Source organism: Lepisma saccharinum, chromosome 28 (assembly GCF_977018435.1).
Source record: "Lepisma saccharinum chromosome 28, izLepSacc3.1, whole genome shotgun sequence".
In the NCBI taxonomy this organism is placed as follows: Eukaryota; Metazoa; Arthropoda; class Insecta; order Zygentoma; family Lepismatidae; genus Lepisma; species Lepisma saccharinum.
The window spans coordinates 21862291-21889158 of NC_139256.1; the positions used below are offsets into that span (position 1 = coordinate 21862291).

The following is a 26868-nucleotide window of genomic DNA, read 5'->3' on the forward strand; positions in this document are numbered from 1 at the left end:
AGGTCGTTTTGGTTTCGCGCGCTCTGAACAAATGACGGCACCGGAGGGGGGTAAGAGGGGCTGAACCCCGGACGACTTGTATCTCCAGAAGACAGCAAAAAGTAGGGAAATTAAAGCTATTTTAGCAGGGGTCCCGGGTTCGAATCCCTGCCTGGACATGTGTGTTCTTTGTGAGTATCCCTTCGCCAATATCATAATATCACTAGGGTGTCCCTTACTTTACAAGTTTTGAATTTCTTTCTGGGATATCCTCCCTCATCTGATGCATCCGTCAAGCAAATAAACCGCGTTAAATTTCAATTCAATTCAACAATGGGAAGCCGCAAGACACTTGAGGTTTTAAGATTTCTAGGCTACTTTGAAAGGTGTAAGAGCCACTGAATGAACTGACAAGAACGTCTAATGTCGGAAACAATACCCTAAGTGCTAAATTGTTGTCAGTTGCCAGACCACGTGGAGATAGAGGGCAAAATCCTCTCCCTTCCCCCCTTTCGGTGCTTCGTAGACTCCTTCATCCTAGCCTATATGTCCGTAACTAATGGTAAAGCCGATAATCTTTTTCAGTCTTAATCCTCATTAAATGGGCTAGAAATAAACGTTTTGTTTGTCTTTTCGCTAGCAAATGGTTTTGCCGTAATTTGAAAAATAATTTTTAATAAGGTAATTGTTCTAGTACTTTTAAAGTGTTTACCTTGTAACTTCTGAATAAATTAAGCGACAGGAAATTGTATGGAAAAGAATTGCAGACTACTTTACAAGCCTTAAAACGATTAAAGTTGTATCTATTTTGGTCAAAGGTAAAATATACCAAAATCAATCACGCAATTTTAGCCCAAAATATGTAATTTTGTATGGTGTGTAGAGGTATATTAAAGGCGACTGTTCCAGGAAATTTGTCGAGAGTGTAGGGAGTCGAACCCGGAACCTTTGGTGGAGAGATCCTTAGACGACCATACCCAGCGCTTGGCCAATGGAGAATTGAAATTGAAATTATGACGTCATCTTTCCGATTGACCAATTTTCGTCGTTGTGATTAACGACTCTGTATTGATTGTACGCTTATTTTCATAATATATCATCACACGTTTAAGGTTCTTACAAATATAACATTACCAACGTGAAAGAGGAGTGGTCTCATCCGGGAGACCCAGGTTCGATTCCCGGGGTGAGTGATCGAAGGTCTGAATTCTTCCAGCCTGGCTCTGCGGTTCAGCTAGTCTGAAATAAATGGGTATAAAATCGGTCGGAGGGTGGTGCTGGTTACATCACCTCCAAAATATGGCCTAGATCGATAATGTCTGGGACCCTACCTCCACATCCTTCTATATGTGCCTTTTGGCACTGTATAATGTGCACGTGATTTCCCCCCTCCCCCCCCAACGTGAAAGAAGAGAAAAGTTATATCCCTTTCACGAAATTTGTGGACACGGTGCTGAACACACTTTGGACCTCCTTTATGGAGTAGTGAAAACTGTGCTTTGTCATCGGAAATACTCTCTGTAGTATTATTGTCGAAAGCACATTTCTGTTGTTCGGTACTAACTTTAATCTGTAGACACAGCCTCTATTTTGGTCATTTTTTTGGCACTTTTCTATGATGATGACAGTGATGAAGTGATGAAACGTGGTTCAGTCGATAGGAAGTCCGGGCAAGAGATCCACGTTCGATTCCCGAGGTGGTGATTCAAGATGAGAACTTGCCCCCGATAATTCCCCTTCTTAAAACGGATTCTAGGGATCACTCAGCCTCTAAGCGGCAGGTAACTGAAGAGAACCCTAAAGGATCAAGGCGCGGATCGCCTAAAGTATTGCCGATACCTAAAATGTGTGAGCCATGATTGTGCAAACTGAAAGCTGTTTTTCTTTGTAATCAAGGAGTCCCTGGTTGGAGGCACATTGCACGGGTGGTACGGCTATCACTTTAAACTGTAGCTCCAGTCCAGATTAGAAAATCTGAGCCTAAAGTACACTTAAAACAAGCCTTGCCAAACCTTTTGACATTTGACTTGCTCAGGATTCGAACTTGAAACCTCCTGCATACATAAACACAGTCTTCATTAGCCTATTTCTTTATAAATTGAATAAAGAATTGTTTCTCCGGTGTACACAAGCGACAATCAATAATATCTAATACATGCCTTTGTAATAAAATGCTATAATACAGTTCAGCCATTTGTTATCATAGATATTTTTACGCATTTACTAACAAAATCGGATATTTCTTGATATTTGACACGTCCTTTCCCAGTGCACTAATATTTATTGCTATTAGCTTTTCTCTTGTAAAAATGTTTATTGTTCTTTAATCTTAATTTCTGTAATTTACCTATCACTGCTAATGTCAGGATAGTGACTAACCTGTATATACTTATCTTGTTAAGAGCTGTTGCCATGGCAATTACGAGTGTGTTTTGTCTTGACTTTGAAGTTAGGGCTAGGTTTTTGGAATATAGTGATCAAGTTGAATTTAAGAAGTTTAATTTCTTTGAGTGACATGGATTATATGTCAGGCATATAAGTATTTAGTTTGCAAAGAAGTAAAATAGATTTCCTTTTTCTTAGTGAAAACTTAACTTTGATTTTTATTTGATGAACTAACAGAGAGATATTACCCCATACCCTGAGAGGCATCACGTGAATGCTTTCGAGTCTTTCATGTGAACTTATTATTTGCTCTTTTAGTTAATGTTCTTTTAATTAATGAACGTGTCATATTTTACGAACAAAATTCAAGCCTAGTGGAAACTTGAATTTGTTAGATGGCAACGCTGGATTTCAGTTTCAACAGAAGGTTGACAAATACGAGAAAGTAACAGGTAAACTGCCATTTGACTTTCAAAGACATAACAGAGCCCACACGTTCCTTCAATGAGTAGTTGTACACCTTAACTGTACGTGCAAGCTTGCTAAATTGTGCCAATTTGCACGTGTTTAACGGACAATTTGACATACCCCTTCGTTTCCCAAGACGCCCATCGAAATTACTTTCCTTGTACGAAAATACAGAAACTAGACGAGGATTTTTTTGGTTGTTGTTTTTCAGAAATTGTGTAGTCGGATGTGCAAGATGACTGTCATTGGTAAAAATCTCGTTAAGTGAGAGGTTGTGCGTGGTGTATGTCTATTGCTTGACAATTGGTTGTTTTCGAGTTACGCACGCATATGTTATTACGCAGTTGAAGATATCCTTCACTACATCACTATAAAATAGATGGCGCTACCAGATTTCAGCACAGTAAGCCAGTGGTGCTGGATTCAAAGCTTGGACAAGGAATGAGCGCTTCATTGTATGCCTCCCTTCACCTATTTCCATCATCATTAACCTTCATCGCCGTCATTAACCTACTGAAGTGCAAAATGTAGTCAAAAATACCAATACTCCCTCAAAAGAAATGCCCGTTTTTCGGAAATTAATTCGACTTACGTAAATTCGCAGTTATGTAACAATTAGGGCCCGGAACGTTATGTCCTATAAAACTGTAAAATATGCATATAATTATGTCATAAAAATTGAAAAATATGTCAAAAAAGGTAGAAATATTCCCAGTAAATCCAAAAATATGCACAACAGTACTTTCGAATTTCTCATAATACGGGATTCAGTATCTTCCAGGGAAGATCAACTAGGGTGGGGTGGAGTATTAAATGAAGCCATAATCCTGCACAACAATGAGAAAACATTTTCCCACAATAATGTTTGCATGGCCATTAATTGTCGGCGGGATAAAAAAGGGGGGTATTATTGTTCTATTTTTAGTTGGTAAGAAAAGACTGCATCTGCTTTTAAGTTCTTCGTTCGTAATTTCCTTATCCTGGCATCGATAATATGAAATATCAGTTGCGCTAAATATACGAAGAATAAATTATAAAATAACAGAGTATATGCAAGACAATTACGAAATTATACAGAAACATGTCTCATTACGAGAAAATTGAAGAAATATGTTGTAAAAACGCGAAATTGGTAAAATATGTCAAAATATGCTTTATCAAGTTGGTCTATTTCGGCTGATTTTCATCAGATATGTAAAGATCTCACCCCAGTACACGATCCGATGCCAAATGAAAAATGTGTTATAACATAAAGTCCCAGGCACTAGTAATAATTGTACGAAGCTGTCACAAGACATTTTTTCATTTGAAAAGTGTGATTTCAGTCTGTTCTTATAGTTTTATATATTGTTCATACTTTTATAGTTTATATCCGAGTAAATACTGCTACATGATGGTTCATTTATAAAATAATACTGTGTAAATAATATACACATATACACACACATATAATAATAATAAAGTTTGCAGTTTCTTACGAATTTACACTTAAGCAATGTACAAATTCGACTTACATAAAATGCAAGTTACGTAAAGGTTTACGGAACGCATTATTTACGCAACTAGGATGGTTACTGTACGTAAATTCTATGTAAATGTGTTTCTCCAACGTTAAAGGAAGATATATCGCTCTACCAAGGAGAGAAATACTCTGCAAAGTCGCGAAATAAAGTTTCCTCCTCTCTCTTCCCCTTCCCTCGTGCCCGTTTGGTCTGTGTTGCCACATTCATTGCACTCGAATGTGTCAGGGTGTGCGGTATTGCTCCGTATTTTGAATCATGTCGCTATCATTCTCCGGAAAACGCTTCGTGCGACGATAACGCTGTCTTAACTGACTGCGAGGATTCTGAACAATGCTATACTAACACCAACCGAAGATAAAGTTTTGCAAGGCTGACTTCTGATTGTATTTTATTGCAGCGCCACATTTTCATCTGGTGGCGGATTTTTGAACTCTGTTTTTCGTCGGGATTCGCTTCTCCATGTTCTGCACAGCCTCTATACCAAGTTTCACCGCAATCCATTGCTTTCAACGGGCTCCAGAGGGCTCTGAATACGGGTATTTATTTATGACCACCCTGTACTTGGTTCTTAACTACTGCAATATTTTGAAAATAATATTTGCTGATCAGCAGTCATTATTTGAAAATAACTCCTTAAAATAGAAAAATTATAAACTAATTTAGAATAATTACTACTTTTATTGTCTTCCCAATAAAAAAATCCTTGATAAATATGGCTGAGACAACTGGAATTCATTGGCTTTCTTTGTTGTATAATTCATTATGCATTTATGCATAATAATCATAGCTGGTTATCTTGGAACACTCACCTCAATTGGTACTCCGTCAGATCGTTTCTTTATACAACATATTTGCAGAAGATACAATTATATCTACAGGTGTATCAATATACGCTGAGTAAATATAAACAATGCGACCCTGTACACTTGATATGTTAGTGTGGAGCTTCTCTTATTGTTTAATTTGTCCTTCTAAAATTCTGTGGTGCATGTAAAATGAATGGCTTCTAATATGAACAGATTAACTCTTTATGACTGACGCATGGCAGTTTAAGTGACTGGATAAAGTTTCATTTAATTGCTGTCCATCTTAGGAGTAACATTTTTTATTTAGTAATAGTGCACGTAGAGAGACAAAAATAATTCTCTCGCCATCTATCCACTACTAATAGAGTTCTGTACGAAATAGTGCATTGATCATTAAAATTAATTTAATAGATTTCTGCCTGATGATTCATTAACACCTATGAAAAATTTACGTTCGTCTATGCCCATAAAGTAAGCATTGAAAACAAAAGACAGTACAAAACTCTAATCATAATATTCTCATATCTTGATTTCTTAAAGGTGTGTTTTTAAGTCAATTATATTCACTCTAGTATGTTATGTATTCAAATTTATATATAAATATTTAAAAAAATAAAAAGTGTTCATAAAATGTATACACTAACTAAAGGTTTCTATACGTTTCGAAAATGTCACTAAGAATGTCGTTTCGGGTACACACGTTATTTCTTATGTATCAGAATTATAAAAGCATATATCCTTTTTAGTCTGTGCTCAAATTAAATGGTGACCTTGCAGAATTTAAAATTAAGAGGAATTCTTCCATTTTTGTCAAAAAAAAACTATTTTTGATTCATTCTGTATTCAATAGATGGCAGAGTGGGAAAAAAAATAGTAAGGAAAGAGAAAAAGAAAGAAAATGCAATTGTTTCTATTACTTGGTTTGATTTGGTTTGATTTGGTGTTTTAAGTCCAGTTTATGCACAGTAAGGCTAATCGGGACTGGACCTACAGTTTAAAGTGGGATCCGAACCACTATGTGCGGCCACCGGTATCGAACCCGGGACCCCTTGATTACAAGGCGTTTCTATTACTTGTTTGAATATTTTATAAAATCAATTATGTAAATATATTTTTTTATCTGTTAATATGAAAAAGTGCAGAATAGATTTTGTTTGAACAGACAGACTACGTTTGCTTTCTGAATTTATGAATGATATGCAGTTTCAAAGTTCCTTATGGAATATTCGTGAAGGACTCGTTGCAAAATGATACGTCACATGAGTCAGCCTTGTAATGTGTATTACCCTAGTCACCTTTTACATATATAACATACGTTATCAGTACATATTTCGGACTCGAGGGGGGAGTTATGAGAATACATGATCTTCAACTTGCCAATTACTGCTTTATAGAATGTAATTGGCTGAAATGGGTAATTTCTCTTTTGGTTACGCCGTGCATAAACACTATTGCGTGTATGAACATGTGTCTAAAGTAGCAATAGTACTACCATCTGACTGTTTCCAAAAGCTCTGGCGAATTACTTACTTGTAACATTAGTCGAGCTGTCTGTTATATTTGACTATATCTTTTTCTATAGGTGGAAGAAAGAAACCAGTAGGCTTATAATCTATCCCCAGAATCTGCGAAGCAAGACAGCGCTCAGCGGCAGAGAAGGGGGGAATCGAGTGGGCTGCGATGGATGGTAAACTGATCGCGGGCCTAACTGGTGACTGACATACTCTTTGCTACATAGCTCCATCTGCCCACCTCGATGCGAAGTAAAAACTGTAGGGGCAACATCTGTCTCCCGTTGCAACGTTCCAAGTGTATCCGACGCTCATTTGTTTCGTCCCGCCAGCTACATTCGGTGCCTTGTGACTCGAAGATGCCCGATGTCAGCCGAAGAGAATTCAACCGATCGTTGAACCGTCGTTTACCAGCCGCCAGCTGGAGATGCGACCAGTACAATCGCTCCCCCCTCCACGCAATCCCAATGCCTCTCATGTGTTCATTGGTGGAGCCGTCTAGCGTTACTATTTGTTCAGAGACTTATTGTAGTTCACTTGCTACATATATGCCTGGAACAGAGTATAGTTATCTTGTTCCAGTCTTTTGCTATTTTTTATAACTGCTCAGTAAGAAGAAACAGTTGTAAAGTTTATACTCTGTGGTAACCACAACCACAAAAGAGATTCTTACATAAAGACTGACGATGGAGTCATGATGATGCTATTTTGTGTAAATGTTGTATGATTAAATTAATGTTCTCGCATTCGGAGTTTTATTGTGATAATATTTCCAAATAAGTTTAAAGAATGGGAAATTGGGCATCATCAGTATTAAAACAATTTGGCTTTTCAGTTAGACGTAGGTTAAAACAGTGGTATCTTTGACTTAGTGTGAGATCAGTCTGAAACATTTAGTTAAGTAAATTTTAATATAAATCGTCCATGAGAATTTTCAACGTATTTTTCAATTTATTCAAATCGTCCCCTGTCATACAGTGCGATGCATAAGTATAGCAAGTTGTCCATTACTGTGTTTACTCTGTGTTTTACGCTGTGAGATTTTCAGGAATTTAAACAAAGTAAATACTACTGTCAACCTCTGTACCAGTGTATATAAGAATCCAGTCCGTTCTTGAATTCACGTAGGATTAAGAGAAAATATTCATGGACAATTTGGCGAGCAATACTTGTGCATCGCACTGTACATCAAAGCAGTATTGATACACCTTAAACTTCGTCTCGTAATAATTCAAAGGTATTTGTTTACTACAAGCTGCATCCTCTGTGACTTCACTGTTTTATACGTGTGTGAAGCTTTTACTGATTTGGAAATTGATGTGGAATGTCTCCTGTTATTATCAATATGCATTCCGAAGTGGTCATTTGCCAAATGGCAAATTTAGCATCGCTTTTCTGTCACTTTTGGTTATTTACGAGTGATTCCTAATCATTTTCATCATATCATCCTCATCATGGCCTCCCCGATGGCGCAGTGGTAGCGTCCTCGCCTTATAATCAAGGGGTCCCGGCTTCGATTCCCGGTGGAGGCACATAGTGGTTCGGATTCCACTTTAAACTGTAGGTCCAGTCCCGATTAGCCTTACTGTGCAGAATTCAATCAATCAATCATATCATTATCATCGTCGCAAGGAAACATTTTTATAACATTCATAACTACACCTTCTTCTATCTTCTATCCTATATGAGAATGGATGTATGTATGTTTGTTACGGCATAACTCTCGATCGCCTGGAGCAATTTCAACCAAACTTGGTACACATATCACTTACAATGTGGAAAGAAATACTATGAGGCTAAGACACCGCTGGCACACATAGGGGTGCGGGTGAAAAGGGGTTGGTTGGCATGTAAAAATGTTCTTTCGAAAAAAAAAGCCGGTTTCTTGGGGAAAAAACCGGAAATTTTGCCTTTTTACCAATTACAGCTAACCTATTTCACTTGAAGTTACTGTTATGAGTTTACAGGTTTGTAGTGACATATTTACAACTAGCTAAAATAAATATACATGATGTAGCAGTCAAGAGACAGATTTTGGCCAATCCCAGTGGACACATATTGCATAGTGGTTCAGATACAATTTTAATCCTAGCTTACCGTGGGAGGGGCTTGCAGGCCCAAAACCTCTATTAGTTATATTTTACAAATGTTTGAAAATAAATTACGTTCGTTTCCTAGGATGTTTCAAATATTTCTTTATTACTTTTGTTTATAAAAACATAAATGTAATGAAATTAGGAGGTAAAATGCTCTTGGTGGGCATATCAGGCGCCATCTTTGATTCGAGACACTCATGCCAGTGACAGTGTACAATTGGTTGGTTATGATGGTAATTATTGTAATTATCATATTTAATAAACAACTGCACTTCTGCAAATTTAAAAAAAAACATTAATAAAAATTATTATGGATTTTCTGAGTTTTAGTGAATGATAAAATATGAGAGAGACTTATGAAATAATTGGTTATTATTTTTTATTAATGATAATTTATTAATGAAAGTTAGTGATAAAACAAAGTGTGGCCTGTGAGCCGACCCCTGGTATGTAATTTTCTCATACGGTGCGGGTAAGCTAGGGTTAAAACTAAACATGAAGTCCTAATGAGCACATCTGACCATGAAATGGACTTAAAACAAGCTTTTACATGTTTGTGTGTCAATTTAAATGTTGATGTCATAAAATATGAAACAAATGTTAGTATCAAAATATTCGATGTTTCGGGACAATTAAGAATCTTTACTGTTCACAACACATATGCAGAAGTATACGTATTACGCGAATGTGTGTATATATCCTGTTTAACAGAGCTTTGAGATGGAAGCAACACATGGCTCTTGGAAACCAACCGTTAGAAGTAAATGCAACCTTTAAAACCGAAGCAACATAAGCCGCAAGTGTCGCTTGCCACTTGGCCTGTACAGTTTTCTCAGGGAACTTTCAGACCGGAACAACAAGTGACATGTGTCACTAGGAAGCAGTAATCTAGTAATCCATTCAACTTTTTGAACTGAAGTGCGACAAGAAGCTAAACATGTCACTTGCATGTTGCTCGGACTATATTGTTTTCTCAATGGTATGTATCATGCACGGTTGCATCGGTCTGTTTTTCTTACATGCACGGTGAATGTTTTACTTTATACTGAAGAAGTCTGTGTCGCTTGTCAGCCGTGACTTCAGTCTGAAAGCTCCTTCAATGGCACGCATCATGTCGCCTCGGTCTTGTTTGTGCATGCGTGATGGATACTTGCGTACAGACTGAAGGTGTCCATGTCACTTGCCACTTCAATGTGACCCCTTCCCCCCACACTGTCATGTGTTGCTTCGGTCTGAATGTTCTCTATACTTAACACGATTGTTAGCTACTTCATCAGAGATTAAGATTTCATTTAGCCTGTAAATCACAGAGAACAAATTGCAAGGACTGTTGATGGAAAAGGCCTGCTTTTCGATAGAATGTTCCTCTTACGATCATGAATGGGCATCTGGAGTGGAATAAAGTAATACTGTTGCCTTGCAATAAGAAGGGTTCAATCCTCAGTGGAGGCAGGGTGCTCCGGATCTAATTTCAAACTGTAGGTCCACTTCAGATTTCTTTTATAGTTTTTTTTTTGCTGCCAGTCTTAATTGCTTCTGACATACTTGATATATTAATATTAATTAAGGTTGCATATTAATTTCCATATAAACTTTAAACATCAGAAATGCATTTATGAGTGAAATTGTTGGAATCAGGGCATCGACTTGTAAGAAATACATTCACTGTGCTGTGGTATCACAAAGGTCGAGAACCACTGCAACAAGCAGTGAAAATACATAACTAGTTGCTCCATGACCAGGTTTAGCGACCATTTAACCAAATTATACATGATGTACTGGAAAGCCAGAATACAAATATAACTGAACACGAAATTTAATGTAAAGAGATTTGATACTAGATTTTCAAAAGGTAGAGCAGTGTTTTCTTTTTTGCTTCAAGTACGTGTTCGTATAACAAATTCAAGCATTGAAAATTATATCATACTTTTAGGTTCTATTAAAAATACATACAAAGCTACTCTAGTTATATGAATATGTTATACAGCATAGATATATTTAATAAACCTACCGAAATATGAAAATAACACTCTGAAAGAACAGCCAATTAAAAAAAGCCAGCTTTCTTGAAAACACCGTTTTTATCTACCTACAAATTTAATTGTAAATTGTATTTTATATTTTGAAATTAGTGTCTATTTTACAGTAGGAAGATAAACGAAAACCATGGAACAGAAAAAATACTGCCAACTCTTGTATTTTCATTGAGTTGAGACACTTTTGTGGAAAAAGCCGCGGAAAGCCGTTTTTTTCGACCACTTTCAATTCTAGACTCTATGCATCCCGCACAACAATAGTGTTTCTCGAGTTGTCTAACATTCAGGCTGATATGAATTTGTGTTGCGAAAACGACCGATATTAATGTGGAATCCATAGTTTTCGGGGTTGCTAAGATGAATAGTGACACTCGCAATGCCGTTATACACAAAGTTCATCACCTATCGGCATGGGGGGTGAGAGGGAGTGAAAAATGACCTGCATTAGTGTCGAATCCATGGTTCTCGGAGTCGCTAAGCTAATTGGTGACATTCAGGATGAAATAAAATTACTTACATTTTACACTATAGTTAGAATTCATAATTTCCCTGTCTAATAGAACATTGGGATAAATAAATTCCCGGACAACGCCAGGTGATCAGCTAGTTGTAAGGATAGAAACCTTTGATAAGAAGAAGGACATTTCATTATCACCCTTACTGTTTTAAAAATGTTTTATTATTATTATTATGGGATATAGTGTGTTACATTAAACTCGTAGGGTGATCTCTGTCTTTTTATTTATATATTACACGAATTTATAGGTTTTTATTTTTAAAATTAAAAACCTAGCCGGCAAACACCTGTGCCAACATGGATTTCAATCCTGAAACTTAGGTGATACAAGATCAGCCACTTAACCCTCTCGGCCACCGAGGTGGCTGATCGAAGCAAGGAAATTTTACAAAGTATATTCTCTTTTTAGAAACACACATGAAATTACTACTCACTATACTCAGTTGCACTTATTTATTTATGTATTATAACGATATGTATGTAATAACATATACACAGTTTCCATAAACTACAAAACACAAGTCGAACTTCTTTTCAGCCCTCACTTCTTGGTAACTGGAATTTCCTGAAAAAGAAACAAGTGAATATCAAATCTCCACAAGTATGTATATTTATTTTCTTTCGTGTTTTATCAGTACGTAAATTTACTTGTTCGAACTTTTGATTTGATGTTTTAAGTCCACTTTATGCACATTAAGGCTAATCGGGACTGGACCTATAGTTTAAAGTGCGATCCGAACCACTTGTGCCTCCACCGGGTATCGAACCCGGGACCTCTTGATGACAAGGCGACGACGCTAGCACTGCGCTATTGGGGAAGCCCCACTTGTTCGAACTGTAAACAATCTTATTGTATCATTATTTTTACAGTTATGAGAACTAATATGTTTTATATCTCATAGAACGTGAAAAATACATAATGGTACATCAATGAAAAGATCGGTTGCTTACATATTGTTTTGTTTCACATGGATATGTTGTCATGGCAACATACAATGGACGATTATATACACCCACGAAAACAACACACTATCTCTGGAGCAAGTGAACAAAAACAAATCTGACTCGAATGAATACGTGAGAGGGAAAGAGGTTGTATGGAACGGTTAACGCGGCTGCAGCTACCAAGCCGTTTGCAGCAGCGCGCACTGCTTTGCTACACTCACTCGCGTTCTCCCATTCTGTGCCGTTTTGCATGGCCTTGCACCACATATTTCCGATTACAAAGTGTACTGGGAGTTTTTCTGATCGTGTCATTTTATTGCAAAAGATTTGGACCAAGTTGAGACAGAAATAGTGAGAAGTGGATACAGTTAACGACATCATTTATCAAACCGCATTGTTGTCCACACAGCATACATGGTATACGTCACATTGGAATTAAGTCTATTTATTTCTCATAAAATTCTATCTATTTTTACGTGTCATCTTTCCGTTTAAAGCAAAATAAAGTTGGATCTAAAAGGTGTACTCCTTTCTTATACTATCACATATGTTGAAACGTTTTTTTATCTCACGAAATATTTATACAAAATTTTAATGTAATGTATCTAACGCTATTTTCCCTTGCTTCTTGTCATTTCTCATTTTTTTCTGTATCTCGTGCCAGCAGCTGTGGTGTAGTTATTAAAGTTATGTAACTGTATGTTCTTCGCGGTTAAAGCATCATCAATTTCATTCTCATCGTTACGATTATTCTATAGAAAAAGACTATAAAGAAAATGCTATGCACGTTAATTGAAATTATAACTGATGAGTTGAACCAACGATGCAGAAACATTCCCTAATGTACCTCTTATATATATGTATATGCGTTTATCTGTATAATATGGCACGATTCCAGCTTTCCCGAAAGCATAGTGGTAACGTCGTCGCCTTGTAATCAACGGGTACCGGGTTCAATACTCGCTGGAGGCACAAAGTTGTCCGGATCTACATAAAACTGAAGTTTAGTCGCAATTAACCCTTTCATTGCAAAAAGTGTACTTGAAAACAAAGTAAAAAATAGGCACGAATCCAGTCAATGAAACCATTAAACGTAAGTAATGTTACTGTTTGATATGTGTGGTTGTATAGTTTAATATATGTTTCTTTCTATTTCAGGTAAGACGTTGGAAATTGAAGATCTTTACCTTCATAGAACCCGTAAGTAATTAATAACGTCATAATGACTATTTTACGATATATGCATGCACAGTGAACATTTAATTTCTTACCTTCCTTCACTGCAAGATTCTCTAGTAAGGGTATCCGTTGTATCCCAAGCCGTATCCTAATTGGCCAGATAGCCCAAGTCCTCCGTATCCGTAGCCTGCTCCTGGGTAGCCGCCGTAGACCGACGGGTATCCGTAGTCCATCGACATGTATCTCGATTGAGGATAGACGAGGCTACCGGGATAGCCCATGGCAGCTCCTACCGGAAGTCCAGCTAGGCCCAGACCGGATCCATATCCGTAACCAGCCCCACCAATCAGTGCGTGGCGTTTTTCCTTAGAGCATTCTGTGAACACAACAGCTGCCAGGAGCAAGACAATTATCTGTAAAAAGAGGTAGTTTGCTTTCATTTGCACTAATTGTAAAAGCTGCCAATAGATGGCAGAAAATTTATACCTTACTTTACTGTCTTGTATTATCTTTCAGCTGAAAGAAAAAGCTATATTACTAGTTCATTTTATGAGACAGTGATCGACGTATTTATACCGTTTTACTTTCTTCCTTAGAGTTTAATAATTCTTTCAGTTATATAAAGATATGTCCTCTTCTCTTGATACAAAATAAATAAATTAAGTACCTATTTTGAGCATAAACCACACACCACTAAAAAAACTATTTTCAAGCTCTTTTAGGGGGAGATAATTTAAATAACATATTTGACAGTTATGCATTTGAAGCTTCGGAACGAGTCACAACTCTCGAAGCAGCCAATTAACCAAGTGAGCCGCTGACGTCATCTCAACCCAGAACCTATCGCTAAGCCCCTTACTCAGGTTCTATACGCCCACTAGGCTCGCTAGATAGACTCGCACAGTCCACTGGAGATGTTCCGAAAGTAATTCGACTCTACTTCGTAATGTTTGATTTTGATTTGCTTTATTTTACTTCACTTTTTGCGCCACTTTTTGGCTAATTTGCAAAGATGGAGATGAGTGATGACATGATGAAATTGATGAATGGACACTCACAAACATCCACGCCCAGGCCGGAATTCGAACCCGGCGTCCCCAGCGTCGTAGCGCGATGTGCTAACCACTCCGCCACGGGGGCCGGCTCGTAACGTTTGAGCTATACTTCGAGCTATTGGGATGTGTGGAGGGTCCGAATTAGCTTGCACACGTGTGCGACTTCTAGTTAATGTAGGACTCCTGCGGGGGTGGAAGAAGCGCAGGGAGGTCTCTCTGCGTCGAGTGATGGGCCAACTGCATTTTCGGCGAAATCAATAAGCCGATCCAAAGGTTGTATCGAGATCGTCTTCAAGCTCGGAAAACGACATGAAATATCCCTAACAAGTATTGGCGCAGTTTGCGTAATAAAGCCTCGCAAATAAAATATATACAATTTCTCGCGGGGAAAACAATTCTGAAATGTCACTATTTAATGAAAGAACTCATTTTTCATCGCATTTCCAAAACAATGCATCAACACCACGTATAGTCGACGCGCTAGCTACGTTTACGACCGGCTGGCTTTGAAGTCGACGGAGCGCGCCCACCAGCTCCAACAATGTGACTGAGACTCCACGTGGAGTAGACGAGCACAATGACAGCTGCGCCCATTGGCTAAAGGTTGAGTGTCATTGGACGAAAACAACTCGCCCTCTATTTATCCCCACCCACGTTCGTGGCGGCCGTTTCCTTTGTTCTTCGACATTAACGAGGTAAACGCGTGGACTATAACGTTCTACCTTGCAGAACGGGGAATTGAACCAATAGGGAAGTAGCTCATCCCCTAAATTGTACTACTCGCTTGCAACGACGCCCCGAAAGAGGCCAGATAAGAGGTAACAAATCTAACTTAAATAAATAACATTGCAGATGTTTATCCCAACCCTTCTGACTGAGAATGTCAGATAGATGGATAGTGATAACTCACCCTGTTCGATATCGCGCACACCTTGTCTCCCTCTGTCTCTACCTGGCAGCGATCAATCCTCAGAAAGCCCCTTGCCCCCACATTCTCCTGGTTTTGTTGGTTTTGCCTGACCTTCACACACCTCCTCTCAAGGTAAGCGTCTACTCCACGTGACGTCTCAGTCACATGACTGCGGATACGCTGTTGCCGTACTTTGCAACTTCAATGTGGATACCGTGGGAAGGCGGAGGGACAAGGTGGCGTAGAGTAGATGTGTGGCAACACTGTGCGTGAATATGATTGTTGCAGCTGGTGGGCGCGCTCCGTGGACTTCAAAGCCAGCCGGTCGTTAACGTAGCTAGCGCGTCGACTATAATAGTGTTCAAAAATGGATATAGACTACATATCCATGATCTAGGCGTCAGGTGAAATAAGATTCAGCGCTCAGATCCCTGAACCACGATGGTGTATTTTCTTGTGGATAATACACTAATAAGTTTATTCGTAATTGATTTTAGGAAGACAGAATGTTGATGTAACCCATCCCTCTTTCAACATCATTCATATGATACATCCAGTACGAATTTTGGCAGCGACATCTAGGGAACATCAAAATTACTATAGACAAAACACATACTGTTCAGAAATTTTCGTAATGCACCTGGTGCATTTCTTATTATGAAGTTCTGGTGGAGTGGTTAGCGTGACACACTATGATATCCGGGGTCCCACGTTCGAGTATGAGGACGAATGGGTGTGCTATTGTGTGTATTGAATCGTCCATTTCATCCTCTTATCTTCAACGTCGCGATAGGCCACAGAAAAATAGAGGAAGCGAACTATTTTCAATGAAGATATTAACCAGCCTCCGTGGCGGAGTGGTTAGCACAGGGTGGTAAGAAGCCAGGGGTCCCGGGTTTGAATCCTGGTCTGAGCATGAGTTTTCTTTTGCCAGTGTCCCTTCATCATATCGTCACCCATCCTCATCTTCGCGATTAGCAATAAGTGGCAGAAAACAAGTAAAATAAACCAAATCAATCAATCGATGAAGATATAACAATTCGAAATTCCTTCATACGTATTATGAGGGAAGTCTGTGTTCGATCCCGATAAGTGCACATTGCACTGTAGGTCCTGTCCCGAATAGACTTATGAGCATAATGTAAATTTTAAACTAATATAGACGTAGAAATTACAGTCAAAATTACAGACTTGATCAGGACTCGAACCCGGGTTTTTGGCAGACACACTCGCACACAGCCATCGAAAAATCTTGCATCGCAGGTCTGGCTCGGTAGCCTTGTTGGTATAGCAATGGCAAGGTATACCAGAGACCCGTATTCGAATCCTGGTGGAGCCTGCATGCTTTGCTGAAATTTCTACACAGTACATATCTTAATCGTAAGGAAATATATAGACTCCTTCCTATTACTTACCGCACACTTCATCTTCACTATGGAATGCTTTTGCAACAGTGTTCACAGAATGCTCAGGCCACCCACTGACCATACTTTTATACGCGTCTTGAAGTGACTCTTTAACTTCGAATTGTAGGGTCCATCCGCGACAAAATTATGTTCCACTCAAATACATAATGTCCCATGCACACCTGATGGTCATTTGTTGAAAATAGCGGGTGTTATAATGGAATTGTACATGAATGCCTGGCACCTTCTGCATCTGTTTTCCCATCGCATGCTGTTTCCTGATTAGGGATCACAACAATGATGGGTTGACGCGCCTCAAGAAGGAGCCTTGGAAACATGCATGTAGAATGTGACGTCAGTGTGACGCAGAAACTGGCAATTTTCTTTTCTGAAAATTCAAAACAGTTCTTGGAATTTTTCGTCTCCAGACGGTGTTTTCACCTTGTGCCGTGCAATCATGCAGAATTAGAATCTGACCGGAAGAGAAATGACAGAATTTTAGCAGGCCTCAAGGTAATACATACATGTACAGTCACGAGCAGAAGTGGGTTGGAGTTCAGCCCCTGAAAGCCATGCAATCTAAATCACACATCAAATTAGCGGGAAGTGTACATTCAAGGAACTATATTAACAATATTTGTTAATTTTACATGCAAATTTTGAAGTTGCTAACAGTCTGAAGGATATTTAAATACAGCAGTGTGTAACTATTAAATCAGGAATAGACTTCTCATCTATAAACGGAGCGTTTAGCACATCGCGCTACGACGTCAGGATTCCAGGTTTCGAATCCCGACTTAGGTATGGGTGTTCTTTGTGAGTCTCTCTTAATCAATTTCATCATATCACTCATCCTCATCTTCGTGATTAGTCAAAAGTAGCAGAAAAGCGAAATTAAATAAACCAAATATATGGGTCGATAATTTTGTTAATGCATTGCAATTCATTGGGCATGATATAAGCATTAGCACAAGCATCAACGTTGAATGAAGTGGTCTGACAGCTGTAAATGAACTGCTTGATTGAAATGTTAGGGATTTTCCCACGTAATGAGATGTGCTATTGAAGATATCAGTATAAAAACAACGCCGTGTTGCTTCCTGTGACACTTGTAATGAGGCCAATGGTGGTGTTGCTGATGAGTGGTGCACTAGTGCAGCATCATCCATTGTAAAGTATCTACTATTAATCTGTCATCTCGTCTGAAAGGCATTGTTGTTTCTTTTGGTTATTTTACGACGCCTCTCTCCCGTTTTCGCAAACCGCGACGATGAGGTGAGTGACCATATGATTAAATTGATGAATGGACACTCACAAACATCCATGCCCAGGCGGGGATTCGAACCCGGGAACCCTTGCATCGTAGCACGCTGTGCTAACCGCTCCGCCACGGCCTAAAAGGCGTCGTGCATTGTACAGTCACGGACACTTCGGGTTATAATGGTTCAATTGAAAGTCAGTGGGTTTGTTACAACCCAGAAGTGTCCGTAACTATACAAAGGAGTTGAAGTGTGATGTTTGCCATTCTTCGGCATCAATGGGATTAGTGAAAGCAGCAATATAACTTGAAGAGGGAGGAGGGGGCAGGACACGACCCTCAGTTTTCAGAATGTTTTAAAAAATTCCGCTAAAATGTAAATTTTAATAAACCCGGATTTATTGGGGTAGAGTGAGTGCCCCCTTGCCCCTCCCAAAGTACACCTATGGATAAAAATGATGTAAAATAATTTAAATTTCTTTTACAAGTGCTTAGAGACGTGTAAATTGGTACATTTTTAGAAAAACTAGAGTCCTGACAGTTCGTGCGTGATGTTATTTAAAGCATTATTTAAAATACGTATATGCACGTAATTATAAACATTGTAGTAATACATGAACTTGAATACACACATTACAATTTTTTTGTATTAACTTATAAGCAGTAGTAAAGGAAAGGAACCGATTATCGTCCCCTCTCCCAATACCGTCCGCCATGGTAGCCTATTGGCGTTGTATCGTGCTGCCAACTACGGAAAACAGGCTGAACTATTTGAACGTGGCCTGTTTAGTATGCAGTGAGAGAACAAAGGTTGCTGTATCCCCGGACGATATTAGGCTCCCAGTTACATTGCGCTTTCATCGTTTCAGATGCCTCCTGGTCCTACAGGAGAAAACAGTGGGATAAAGAAACTATGGCTCGAGCCGTGGAAGCAATTCGCAAGAAAGAAATGGGCCTGAGGAAAGAACAGAAAGAAGAACATCAAATATCCAAGTTCGTCATCGGAAGATGAGGAAGAACCTTAACTTGTAAGCACAGATAATGACGACAGCGATGACGATTATTCAGACGAAGACGAGGATTATGAAGACAGTGAAGAAGATGCCGTGTGTTTGTATTGTGATGGTTTATTTTCTGCCGACAGGAATGGTGAAAAATGGGTGCAATGCTCAACTTGTAAAAAGTGGTGCCACGAGGATTGTGCTGGAGGACAGAAGCCATCTATTCACTTCACATGTTCAGTTTGCTTAAGTGCCTAGATAAACGTTTGCGTTTTTTTCCAGTCCAACATCCATCAGCTTAAGTTTTTTTTTCATTATGGTTGCAGGGGACGATATTAGGCAACCCATTCCTTACTTTCGTGAATTTGAGCACTTTTAAGAAAGACATATGTTTTATCTGGAAGCTGTGTAAGTTAAATATGTGAGGATGCTCAGGGAGGACATCTTACGGTGTGTTGTTAATATAGTTACGTTCAAATAAGTTTTCTTTCCAATGCGAGAGCAATCTAAAAATAAATCGCTTTCTCTTTAAAATTGGTTTGCTCGGAAAATAAACTCATTCTTTTCTTAATAATCTAATGGATATTAACTTAGTTCTGTACAAATCACCACACTTCCTAATTCCACTAGTAACACCGTTCAAGGATGCGGGTATCTATTTCATTTATTCTTTAATTCTCATCATTCATCAACAAGTGTGTTTGTATACTGTCATGGCGTTACTGTGAAACATCCTGGCTGTTACACACTCACTTGTGTCTTCGTTTGGTTATTGTGCCGCTTGAACGCGGACCGTGTAGAGTTTCGAAACAAGCTACTTGCCGGCGAAATTTGTTATACAGTGTCTGGCATAAAAATGGGCTTGTCTGTTTTCGTTGGGATAGTTTCTGTAATGGTGTTGGCAACACTTACTGGTTGCCATTTGCATCACTAATGTACGTCATTTACAGACATGAATCGCTGGAACGGAGCTCAACGTGCCGTAGATCTGAGGGCGTTCCATAAAAATGGCGAATCTGTTGCCGCTGCGAGACTAGAATATCTGTGTTATTTGAATCTCGGGAGACAGGATCTTATTCCATCGGCCAATGCAATCAGGATGTTCCTGAGAATCTTTGAAGCTACAGGAAGTGCACTGAAGCTGAAACATTCCTATTCACATGTTGGAATGTGCCATGGACGATTTCCATTAATATTCAACATGTGAATGTGACTGTGCATACTAGTATATAATGTATAATGGTGTAGATTAGGGGCGCCGACTTGTCAAAATTATTGGGGGGGGGGCTCTGATCACTGAAATAAATTAATGAATGACTCACTCTCTTCCTTTTTTTAAGTTTTGATCTCAGTGTTCGGAATCAAGTAAAAGCCCATGAATTCCTCAAAAATATAAACATTTTTATTCACAGTTCTAATGGAGAATATTAATATTGTCCACGAATGGATATTTCACAAGTTTCGTCAACCATAATAGCAAAATATTCCCGACTTTTAATATCTGCTACCACGGAGCGCAAAACAGATCTTCCTAATATATCAATGATCTCGTTCTGAATGTCATGTGAGAGCCATTTGTAGCCCAAAAGTCTCATCCACTACCCTAGTTCATACACATCGTCTTTTGAAACTCTCTTTAGTAAAAATTTTAACAATACTCATAATTACATACTTAGTATATAGTAATAAGTCATGTGTTTTGCTGTCTCTGGTCATAGCCCCCCCCCCCCAACGTTGATGGTTTAGCGGTCTCAGCCCCCACCCCCCAAAGTTGATGGTTTAGCGGTCTCAGCCCCACAAATTGATGGTCTAGAACATTTCAAATGTGTATTTAAAGTTAAGTTCATGTGGCACAATTCTGAGTAAACTTTACAAGAGAAGCAAAATAATACATTAGATCCTCTAAAGCAAAATTATTTGGGGGCTCTGCCCCCATATCGTTGACATTGGGGGGGCTCGAACCCCCCAAGCACCATGGAGTCGGCGCCTATGGTGTAGATGATATGTCTGTATTTTTTTCTAATAAAAACGTAGTGTTAGTTTCATTGCATTTAAAGAAACATTTTTACCCCACATCCTGTATTTATTTCCTCAAGTGCATAACGAATTTGATAAATTTAGAAATATAAGTTTCCTGTTTGACTCAACAATTCTACATAAATACGTTGCTTACTTCTCCTCATACAACATAAATAATTAATCGATTAATGATACTAAGAGGCTTATGTAATGAGTTATGTGTAGCTTTTGTCTTCATTCTTCATACAGTATCTCTGATATGTAAAAGCGACAGAAAAATATTAAGAAAAAGGCGAACACTAATAACATATTTCTTGTTTAACTCCGATATCGTTTTTTAGAAAGTTGCTCCCTCTATGTTCAATTTTCAAAGTTCGTTGGCAAATTCCAACGGATGAAGATAATATTTTCAATATAGCTGGTTAATATTTTAAGATTTTGCATACGTTCAGAATATTTTATCAAGATGTTTGTTAATAGTTAGAAGGGAAGGAAAAGAAAATTGGGGCGTCGAAAATATGAGTTAAATCTACACCATAGCCTTCAAACGATATTCAAGAACATGTAACAAATTTTACAACTGTTTCAGCCCGATATTATCCTAAATGGCTGTTTTGTTCCTGTGATCAGATTTGCATGCTTTCAGTACAAAAGTAGGGTTCAGGTTAATACAATAATTACGAGGGGCGTTCAAGTCAATCAGGGACTTTTTGTTACAGGTTTAAAAACAAATCGTAGTTTGCAGGAAGTACATGCAGTAGGAACTGGCAACTGTGTCCAGTTACTGGTATGCGGTGCTCAGTGCACACGCCTTTCCAGACACAAGAGTAGTAGAGATGTGCGCCAAGGCCGGTTGCTATTTAATATTCGCAATTTAATTTGCACGTACTTATAACTAATTTGCACGGGTTTTAATTAATTTGCACGTACTTAGAATTCATTTGCATGTACTTAGAATACTTTACATTTATGTATTTGCATGTTTATAACTTTTATGAATATATAATTATTTATTTTATGAAAAATATGTATATAGACGGTAATTAGAGGTACTAAACGCTATGCATATGTTTTTATATTCATTACTGCAAAGTATGTAATGTATAAATCGATAATATTAATGTTTATAATATTGAAAATCAGTTTTCTATGGTTTTTGAACCGCTATGAACGGTGGTAATGGCTGTAGGTACAGGTCCAATTACGAAAGAAGACGGTCCCGGTACTCGAACCCTCGATATGCAACGTTATTAATTAGTACTATGAAATAATTGCATTATTTTATGAAAGACGGTGGTTTCACACGCCTGACAGATTACTGTCTCAGAATCTCGACTTGGCGGTGAAGGTAGACGAGAAAGGAATTTGGGGAAGTGCGGTGAAGGTAGACAGAAAGAATGAATTAATATTCCGCGCAGGTAGAGGAGAAAGGAATTTGGGGAGTGTGCGTTCAAGGTCAAATGACGTCAGAACGTCAGAACAAAGAAGGAACCCGATTGACCAATCAGAGAACGCGTCGGTAGATTTTCAGAACCGTTTTTTTTCCAAGGTTAACCAGTACGCAAGAACAGGGGAAAGGTATGCAATACTGTAGGGCAGGGGAAGGATTGAACCAGACAACAAAGGATGTCTGGAAATGCGCAGCAAGGGTCAAATTTTTTGAAACTGCGTCGCTTGCATGCTAGAATATGTTTCTGTCTAAGTAGGCCAAGGTTTTGTAGAACACTAGAACAAAGGATGATGGGAAGGAGTTCAAGGTGAACTAGACTGCAAGAACAAAGAAAGCGTCGATTTTATTTCAACCAATCAGAAATCGCGTCGGTTTTATTTCAACCAATCAGAGAACGCGTCGGTTTTGTTTATGAAGTATAAAAAACGCGTAAAAGCGAGAAGATGTTAGTTTGAGAAGAATTTCTGAACCATTGTGACATCAATTTGTGATTATTGTCTGAGATTTGAAGACAAAGAACGCAAAAGAAGCTTTAATTAAGGTAAGTGAATTGTTACATATATGTATTGTGTTTTTAAATAATATGTAATTCAAATATTGAACCGAAGCAAGAAACAAATATGTGTAATATGAACAAGTACTACAACTATTTTTCTATTTTTTACAGGTGATTCTATTGTCTGTGTGTGTGTGACTGAAAGGGACCATTACTGAAAATGGCGTCTACAAGCTCCACAAACGAGGCTAACCACACTGCGGTGAGTACTTCGGATGAAATTATGCATAATTTTAATTCTGGAATGTATACTTCCCCACTAGAACTCGTTAATGCATACTATGATATGTGTGACAGAGTTATTTTCCACGACGATATCCCTTCTTGTGATCCGGCTTTTTTCTGCGAGACAGTGCAAACTGCAATGAGTCAATTAGGGGTGGGGGCAAGTCAGTTTTCAATTGTGGATGAAAGAGAAAGATATTTTAGACGGTTTGGAATGCTAGGGCGGGAGGTATCCATTGAAATACCTAATCAGGTTGTGGGCGACCCTGAATATTTGGTTGGGTCTGTGTTTCAATTTCTAATGAAAAAGATTTTTTTTGATGTGTCACCGGACAGTCAGGTTGGTTTGATTATTTTCGGCAATGAAACCAATAAGGATATTTATATCCCTTGGCGCCGCCTTTCGGCATTAAATCCTAAAATTATTCAACACTATGTGACCAAAGTGCTGAACAGCAATGAATCCTTTTTTGTAGATAACTCTTTGAAATGCATGGCTCATATTGTCGAACCCAAGCGCGGTAGAGGGAGGAACAAATACCCTCAGAAAGTACGCCCCTTTACTAACAATAAACAATCCTAACCAGAGACAGACTGCTTTTACTATTATGACTAACGATGACAATTTGTGCTTGCCGCGCGCTTTTGCATTTGCCCAAGCCAAAGTCGACAAGAACACAAACAAAATCAAATCGTTCCGAAGATTTGATAATAAACTGAAAGAAGCCGCTATGCGGTTATGCCATGAAGCACGCGTTGATCCAACCAATGGATGCACTGTAGAGGACATTGTTAAATTTCAGAATCATTTGGGACCAGAGTACCAAATGGTAGTGTTTTCAATGAAAGAGGGGGAAAGGGAGTATGAAGTTATTCGGTCAACATCGTATGCCCCTAAACAGATTAATTTACTCTATCACGATCAACATTTTGATATAGTCAACTCTGTACCCAAACTTCTTGTGAAACATTTCTACTGTCCAAAATGTCAAGTTGGGTTCAATTTCAAACCTCAACATACTGAATGCACTAGATATTGTTCATTGTGTGAATACACTCATAGTGATGAATCCACTAACACTATCCCCAGAAAATGCACTGCATGTAATAGGAAGTTTCTGTCCCCGGAATGCTATGAAAATCATTTGCGCACAGAAGGGCGGAAATCAAGTGTTTGCCAATCTATTCACCAATGTAACGTATGTTACAAAGTAGTGAACAAAAGAAAGCGCAAAACACCACACAAATGCGATGAATTTTTTTGTAAAAGCTGTAATGCTTTTGTTGACCCAGCACACAAATGCTATATTCAGCCTGTTAAGCCCGAACCAAGTGCAAAGTTTCTTTATATTTTCTATGATTTTGAGTGTATGCTGGTAGAAAGAGAAAATGACCAGAAACACGAAGTCAATCTGGCTGTTGCTAAGCAAGCTTGTCATGTCTGTAAAGACACTGATGTAGATTTCTGCGAGATGTGCGGTCCCCGTGTCCATATTTTCCCTAATATTCAATAATTTATGCAATATATACAAACTCCGAGGGAAGGGTTTCATAAAATCGTATGTATTGCACATAATGCAGGGCGATATGATTCACATTTTGTTTTAAATTATCTGATTACTAAAGAGAATATTACCCCTTCCGTAATTATGCAGGGTAGGAAAATAATAGAGATGTCTATTACCAAGCAAATAGTGTTCAGGGACTCATTGAATTTCATGCTCATGAGGTCTGGGACTAGCGGAAGATTTGCAGAAAGGCGATTTTCCGTATTTGTTTTCCACCCCTGCAAATCAGAATTATATAGGTCCATTCCCTGATATTCAATATTATGAATTATGATATAGATTCCAAGTCCCCCAAAGAAAGAGAAGATATGGTAAAATGGCACGAGGAAACTGTCCAAGCAGGGAAAATTTTTGATTTTCAAAAAGAGTTGCGCGAATACTGTATTAAAGATGTGGAAATTCTTGCTGCTGCATGTATTAAATTCTCTAATCTGATCGAAGATCTGACTGGAATACAGTGCTTTGTTCGCTGCGCGACTCTTGCGTCGTTAGCGTCTTTGATATTTAGAAGTAAATATCTTAAAGAAAACACTCTTATTAAAGTTCCGCCATTTGGATTTCGGGAACAAGACCAACAGTCTCTAATTGCCTTAAAGTGGTTAAAGTGGGTGGAAAATACTGAAAAGATCACTCTAAGACACGCAGGGAATCTGGGGGAGGCTAAAATAGGACGTTATAAGTTGGATGGGCTCCATGAAGAAAGCAAAACTGTTTATAGTTTCCAAGGTTGCTACTATCATACATGCCCGATTTGTCTTCCTGAAAACAGAGATAAGCCTCTTAACGAGACTGGCGAGACCCTAGACCATAGGTACGAACGTACTGTTACCCGTAAAGAAATATTAGAGCAAATGGGGTACAAGGTTGTAGAAAAATGGGAATGTGAATTCAATGAGGAAATTAAAAAACATCCAGAATTACGCAAATTCATTGCTGAGAATTGTTATTCCCTGAATAATCCACTTATCCCAAAACAAGCTTTTAATGGGGGACGCACTGAACTTTTCAGGGCAGTTTATGAAAAACAAGAGAATGAAAATACGAGCATGAAACTGCTAGATGTAGTTTCCCTTTACCCTGCAATGATGAAGCAAAGAAAAATGCCTACAGGGAAACCAGTGATTTACACGTCAGAGTTTCCCACCTTGGATAATGTGTTTGGGGTTGTAAAATGTGATATTCTCCCCCCTAAAGATTTATATTTACCAGTACTGGGCATGTCGTGCAATAACAAATTAATGTTTGCTTTATGCAGAACTTGTGCACAAAGCGAGAATCAAGAACAATGTTCACACGCAGATAAAGAAAGATACTTACATGGCACCTGGGTATCGGAAGAACTGAAACTGGCTGTAAAAAAAGGGTACAAAATACTCAAAATATATGAAATTTGGGATTTTCCTTCGGCTGACCAGAATGATAATGTGTTCAAAGACTATGTAGACACATTTCTTAGACTGAAACAACAGTCTTCAGGATATCCTTCCGGCTGCAGTTCAGAATATGACAAAGACAAGTATATTCAAGATTATTTCGATCGTGAGGGAATTCAACTTGTAAAAGATGAAATTGCACCTAACCCTGGGCTTCGTTTTATTTCCAAAATTCTGCTAAATTCAATTTTTGGTAAATTCGCCCAAAATCCTTTAAAAACTAAGTCTATTTTTGTAAATACAGAACAGAAATTCCATGATATTGTGTTTAATCCACAGTATGAAATCAGTAATGTTGTCCCTATTTCCGAATCTTGTTTATTAGTGAATTATATTGATCTGGAAAGCAAAAATGAACCGTTAGTACTCTCAAATGTACTTGTCTCTGCGTTTATTACTGCTTATGGAAGAATGCACTTATATTCCTTTATGGACAAAGTCAAGGAAAGTATTCACTACATGGATACAGACTCTGTGTTCTATGTAGAAAGAGAACATGAAAAACTTATTCCTACAGGCTCATTTCTTGGTGAAATGACGGA

The 26868-nt window shown here is 38.4% G+C and overlaps 1 protein-coding gene across 1 annotated transcript; it reads right to left on the minus strand.

Moving 5' to 3' along the window:
- Positions 1-11759: 11759 nt before the first annotated feature.
- LOC145980814 (uncharacterized) lies at positions 11760-17028 on the minus strand. The gene is made up of 3 exons (XM_083113907.1): positions 16826-17028; positions 13538-13858; positions 11760-11886 (listed from the first exon to the last, which is right to left on the minus strand). The coding sequence occupies exons 1-2, from the start codon at positions 16835-16837 to the stop codon at positions 13559-13561; spliced, it is 312 nt and encodes a 103-aa protein (XP_082970033.1). The 5' UTR covers positions 16838-17028; the 3' UTR covers positions 11760-11886; positions 13538-13558.
- Positions 17029-26868: the final 9840 nt, after the last annotated feature.